A 6,756-nucleotide genomic window follows, 5' to 3' on the forward strand; every position below is an offset into this window, starting at 1 on the left:
GTATTAGTTAGTTTATTTTAACAAGTGTAGCAGGAGTACCCTAAGTACTCTCTCTTATTGAGACATCAAGCAAGTGTCTACCTTATATACTACATAGTAAAGTCTGATAGTCTGAGACATTCCAAGTGTAGTAACTCTACATAAGGCAATTAGGGATTTCCTAATCCAGAGCACAATCTAATACTCCCCTTCAAGCATTAATTAAGAACTAGGACTGTATGTCTAATAGTTCATTTAGATGCTTGATCTGTAGGACATAGAGAGCTTTTGTAAGGATGTCTGCTAATTGGTTCTGTGATTGAACATAGTATACATTAATGTAATTGTTTTGAATATAACATTACACAAAGTCTTTTTGTAAATCAAGATGTTTAGTACAAGCATTGTATGTTATTTTGTCAGACTTTACAGTCTTTATTACACCTTGATTATCACAATAAATCATAATGGGTGCTGATTCAGTCTGCAGTACTTCTTCAGCAAATTGTTTGAGCCAAATGGCTTCTTGAGTAGTATACACTAGTACTTACAACTCTGCTTTATAAACAGATAGTAGTACCAGGTTTTACTGTTTGCTTGACTAAAATATGGTCAATTTAGCTAATTGAAAGATGTAGCTGTTTATTACTTTATGTCCTTCTGTCATTCATCTGTCTGTATTACAATAGCCTTGTAGTTTTAAGGTGTTTGTGCTTCCAAGTTGAAGCCAACAATTTGTTGTATATTTTAAATACACAAAGCAATGTTTCACTACTTTGTAGTGATATGTTTAGGGCTTTTGTAAGTAGTGCACTAATTGCCCAGTAATATAAGATATGTCTGACTGTGTGCAATCTGTAACATATCTTAACAATCCTACTATATTCATGTATAGCATTGTTTCATTATTACTTTCGTTTGTATTGTACATATTGTTTGTATCATTAGATAGATCTATTCTAGGAGTAATAGGTGTTTGTAGTGCCTTTTTGTTTTCAAAGTGGTAACACTTGATTATACTTTCAATATAATTCTTTTGCTATAAGCTAATTGTTTGTTAAGGTCTATCTCAGCTTATTTTAATACTAAGTAACCAATGTATTTTGTTACTGTCAGTAAATACAATGTGTTGTCTTAATGCATGTTTAAATGCCATTATTATAGTGATAGTTTTGCTAATAATTGTAATATCATTAATGTACATAAATGTTACAAGAATTGTTTTATTATTTTGTTTCTTGTAAAATACAGTGTAATTGTAATTAGCTTGTTCTAATCTGATCTTAAGCAGTAGTTCAGTAATCTTCTTGTACCATCATCTACCTACTTGTTTCAATCCATATAACACTTTATTTAAGTGTAACACCTGTCCAGGTTTAATATCTGTAAGTAGCCTGCCTGGCAGCAGTTTCACATAAATGAGTTTGTCCTCATTTAATTCTCTGTAAAGATATGTGGATTGTACATCTATCTGATGTATTTCATAGTTCTTAGATGCTACCCAAGATAACAATAATTGTACTATTGATAGTTTTGTTACTAGAGCAAATAAGTCATCAGAATAGAAGTCTATTCTATTCTTTTGAGCATATCCTTACACTACAAATTGTGCTTTGTATTTGTCTATTTGGCTGTTAGCCAGTCTTTTGATTTTATAGACAAATTTCATTCTAATTATATTTGTATTTGTAGGGGGGATAGTATATATCCATGTGTTTTGTTGTTGAAGTGACTGTATTTCATCCTTCATAGCTTTGATCTACTGTTCTTTGTCTATACATGTTATAGTATTGTAATACATTAATGGATCATTATAGACTTTGTTAAGGAATTTGTTAAATTCTGTTAGATACATAGCTAGGTTTATATTGTCTTTGTAATTTAAACCTATAGTTTGTTTAACCAGTCTTTGCTCTTGTGTAGAGCATTGTATGACAGGTTCTTTATCTTTATTATTGTTATTAGGAAGAGTTTTATCATTGTTTGATGTATCATTATTATGATTATTCTCCCCTTTAATCCTAGACATTAGTTTGTCTATGAATTGTACATTGTGTTCAACAGTAATTTTATTATTATAGTACACTAAGTAACCTTTACTGTTAGTATCATAACCTAACTATTGTGTGTGTTAGCCTCTAGGTTGTAGTTTATGTGTTTGTTCATTCTGTATAATACAATATGTACTGAATTCTCATATATTATCTATTTGATAATGTTCATTATACTGTTTGTAATATAGTGTTACAAAATTAATAGCAACTCTCAGTATTCTGTTATAAATAAACGTTTGATATTGTACTGTATATACCCAGAATTTCATAGGTAACTTTGCTAATAACAGACACATATGTATACTGTTAAAGATAGTCTTATGTATATGTTCTACAACTCTGTTCTGCTACAGTGTATCATGTACTGTTAATCTACATATTGTTCCTTGACTTTCAATATATGTAGTAAAGTCTTTACTTAGGAACACTGTATTGTTATCACTTTGAAGAGTTTTAACTCTTATACTGTACTGTGTAAAGAGTCTTATTGTATGCTTTACATATTCTGTGAAAGCATCACTTTTATACTACATAGGTAGCATAGTTACCCATTGTGTAGTGTCATCTATGATGGTAAAAAGATATTCATACTTACTGTAAGCTTGTACTAGGGCAGGTCCCTAAATATCAATATGGAGATAATCTCTATAAGATTGTGTAAGAGGTGTTGTTTGTATTTTTGGTATTTCATTACATTGTATGTTTGCTTTGATACAATCTGTACACTACACATTTTTATTGTCTGTTATCCTTTAATTTATAATCTTAGAATACTCTTGTATGAGTTTGTACAAGTAATCAAAATTAACATGACCCATTTGTCAGTGTAAATCAACAATAGTGATTGTGTTAATAGATTGTTTATTATGATGAGAAACTATCATATACAAGTTATTTTGTACATGTATTTCACTAATCTTTGTATGAGTAGGAGAATAAATAATACATTCATTGTTTGTTTTTGTTAAAACATATCCTACTTTATATAATAGTGCTTCACTAATGAGTGTGAAGTTCAGATTGGGATGATAGTATATGTTTTGTAGTGAAATTGTATTCACCTTAGTATGCTCATTGGTTTTGTCTCATAGTTTTATGTTAAATGTCATCACTCCACTTTTACTAAGTGTGAATAACAATTTATTCATAATTGTAATGTTTATTAGGGTTGAGTTCCAAACGTTTGTAAGACAGAACAAGTATAGAGTAGTATGTACATTTGCACCAGAGTCCAATATATTAATACAATGTATTAGTTCAGTATCATTACAATGTATTGTATTGATACATACATTTGGATTGTAATTGAACTCCTTAATGACTTCTTTTGTATTGTCAAATGAGTTCATAAAGTTGTCTACTTGTATGACACTATCCTCTTGTACTTTGAATGCTGAAAATACATCAGATTCAGTAGATAGAGTGGATTGAACAGGTAAGCTGCTGGAACTTGATACTGAGGCTTCTACAATTGTAGACTCTAGCATTAGTGTTTCATTAACATCTTCAATGAATACTGTTTTGTTATTGTCTCTAATGAATACTACTACATTAAGTGTAGGTTGAGACAGTATAGTAGTAGTAGTAGAAGTAGTAACTGTTTGCCTATACTTTTTCTTTCTAGCTTCTGTTGTTTTACTTGTTAGAGGGTTTTGACAGTCTTTTAACATATGCCTGTACTTATTACAGTTGTAACATTTAACTTTATTATAAGGCTTTGTTTTGCCTTTAGCTACACTTTTGCCTTTCGTTTGTAGGCTGTCTTGTTCAGTATCTTGTTTTGTTTGAGAGTACTGAGAATGATACTTAGTATATGTGTTTTGTAATTTGTGTATCAACTTAGCTAGTGTCAGAACGTCTTTCTGAGCTGCTGTAACTGTTGGTAGTTGATTATAATAGGTAATCTACCTGTCTAGCATTGTTACTACCTATCTATACTCACAAGGAGTAGCAAGGTTAATTACTGAGATGTACATATTGTTATTGAGAGCTTTATTATGTGCAGACAACTGTCTATAGATTTGTTTGATGTTGTCTAACATCTTATCAAACTGTGATACATACCCTTTTACTGTAAACAATGTAGATATGTCTACAGCATGTGTCATCATTGTTTGAACATTGTATTGTTCAGAAAGTACCTTCATAAGACTTCTAACACTTGTATGCATTGTAAAGTTCACATAAATTGTATCAGTTATTGTTTTCATTATACAATGATACAAAACATTACCTGTACATATGTCAGCATCATCAGAGGAAGGGGGATTGTGCTCTAGATGGTCTGAGAGCATCATAACAGCAAGTGTACTGTGTATACACAAGCACCATATCTTGTATCCCTTTGCACCAGCCAACTTTTCTGTTCCCTCAAAGAACTTTGTAATGTTAGAGTCCTTCATCATAGCATTAACAAAGGTATGCATTGTAGACAACATCATAATAGGTTTGGGGGGAGAGGGAGGTCTAGGGCTTGGTGGTCTAGCAGGAGGCAAAGGTGTTCTGTGAGAGCAAGTGCATGGGGGCATTCAATAGGCACCAAGGCTCATAACCTTTTAACAAGCATAGTGGGAGTGCCCCAAGTACTCTCTCTTATTGAGACATCAAGCAAGTGTCTACCTTATATACTACATAGTGAAGTCCAATAGTCTGAGACATTCCAAGTGCAGTAACTCTACATAAGGCAATTGGGGATTTCCTAATCCAGAGCGCAATCTAATAGTTTATCAAAAGTAAAGTAGGAAAAAAAGACTCACAAGATTGTCAAGCTCATATCAGCATAGACAGTCCACCAATTTTTTGGCAAGGTAGGCACTAGTATGGCTTTGAGTCAATCTAAATAAATGAATAATGTCAGAGCTCATGAGATGCAGATTCAATTAGAGTGGTAAGAATAGAAGTAATCGGTGTTGAAAAGTATCCGGTTCCATAGCATATGCGTATGCATAACCCTCAGCTTTCTCCGCGAGAGCAAGGCTGGCATCTGAAACGTGTGGTTCTGGTACGATATGTTGCATGTTCGACGTTCTGATCGCTGGATACTCAGACCCAACACTGGATACCTCAGACGAGGACGTGCTCGATGCCGAAGAGGAAGACGAGACTACCTGGAATCCGAGGCATTCGCAAAGCGGATCTCCGATGCAGCAGAATTGTAGGGAAAGAGCAATTTGCACTCCAGCAAGACGTCAGACGTGTCGAACCTGTTGACGGCGAGTGTTTGCTGTCACGGTATACAACGGCGAAAAGCCCTACAGAGGCCTCCTCTTTGGCTGGCGTCTAGAGAAGTACATCCGACGCCTCAACATGAACGACGGCGAGGGGAATTACGCTACCGAAGGTGTGTAAGACCACTCGAGGAGCGAGAACACTTCCTTACAGGTTGCAGTTCAGTCGTTGCCTCTTCGATAAGCTCCTTTTCAATGGGAATGCCTTTGCCGCTCCACAAGCGCTTGAAACAGACGGTATATGCATGCCAATTTCCCAAGGGCACCGAGCCATTCCACCCTCGAAGACAACGTCCGGAGCATACATTCTAGAACGCTGTTTTCCAAATCCGCCAAGGCACGTTTTGCAGGATACTAGGCAGGCAGAGAACGTAGGGTCGCCGGGACGATGATAGTGTAGCGTATGCATAGACTTATCGTCATAGATCAGAGCAAATCCAGTGCTGTGTCCACCACCAAAGTGCGTGCAGAAACCGGATGGAAACAATTTTAATGTGATGAAATACCTACTGAATAAACTCCAGAACAGCCCGATGAATTACTCCAGCATCTGTCCACACTACAACCACTCCAAGGTATGAAGTAGTAATAGGAGCTGTCCACCCATCTATAGCCAGGTGTACATTACGATTCTGGTTCTAATTTTGCTAAGTATAGAAAAAAAAAGAGACAAAATACAACTTACTTTGAAGTAATTACAAACTTTTACTGACAATCCTTCATAAACATGCTTGATATCCTTGAAGATAGTAGCAGGAGATGGTATTAGAGTACCAGGCCAGAGCATGTCAACCTCTGCTATGTAATACTTGTCCTTAACATGGTTGAATGGATGATTGTTCCTTGCACATTGTAATATAGTTGCTGTGGTCCGGTTCTGGACCAGTCCACCCCTCCTTTACCTGGACTGTAACCCGGACCTCTTCATACGGTCCGGGTAAAGGAGGGACCTGGACCCGAACCTTTGTGGACCGCTGTTGGACCGGACCTGAGGTCCAGTCCAGGTCCGGTCCAGGTATGACCTGGACCAGTAGAACTTATACTTACAGTTGGCTCAAGAGTGTGTCCCTAATGTGAGTAGAGGAGTTCAAGCATCCTACAACAAATAGTGTCTATTCTTTTTTTTGTAATATGTAGCTAGTGCTTTATACTAGACTATTTACAAAGAGAATGATAATGAGTTTTAAGAATTTCAATTGCTTCAAAAGTTTCTGGAAGAAGTCAGTTACACTACTTTGTATCTACAAGCCCTGCACCTGAAAAGACATGCTCACAAGGTATAGAGGAGCCTTGTATAGTAAGGTAATCCTGAGCTATGTTAAGAGGGAAAACTTAAGGGGGGCACGCATAGACAAGGGGTGAGGTGACGATTGACCGCTCAGTGTCTCTCGTCCTTATATTGTATGTATTCTAACTGAGACATTATGAAGTCATTGTCTCGTGGTTCGTCCGTTGATGAACTAATCATCTCATAATACTCCCCTTCAAACTCTTAC

The 6,756-nt window shown here is 35.6% G+C and overlaps 1 protein-coding gene across 1 annotated transcript; it reads right to left on the reverse strand.

The window, feature by feature from the left end:
• Window positions 1-5,939: 5,939 nt before the first annotated feature.
• FOMMEDRAFT_39481 (uncharacterized protein) lies at window positions 5,940-6,128 on the reverse strand (the record flags this gene model as incomplete). The annotated part of the gene is made up of 1 exon (XM_007261827.1): window positions 5,940-6,128. A coding segment is annotated over one exon (189 nt), but the record flags the coding sequence as incomplete, so codon positions are not given.
• Window positions 6,129-6,756: the final 628 nt, after the last annotated feature.

This window comes from Fomitiporia mediterranea (assembly GCF_000271605.1).
Source record: "Fomitiporia mediterranea MF3/22 unplaced genomic scaffold FOMMEscaffold_1, whole genome shotgun sequence".
NCBI classification, from domain to species: Eukaryota; Fungi; Basidiomycota; class Agaricomycetes; order Hymenochaetales; family Hymenochaetaceae; genus Fomitiporia; species Fomitiporia mediterranea.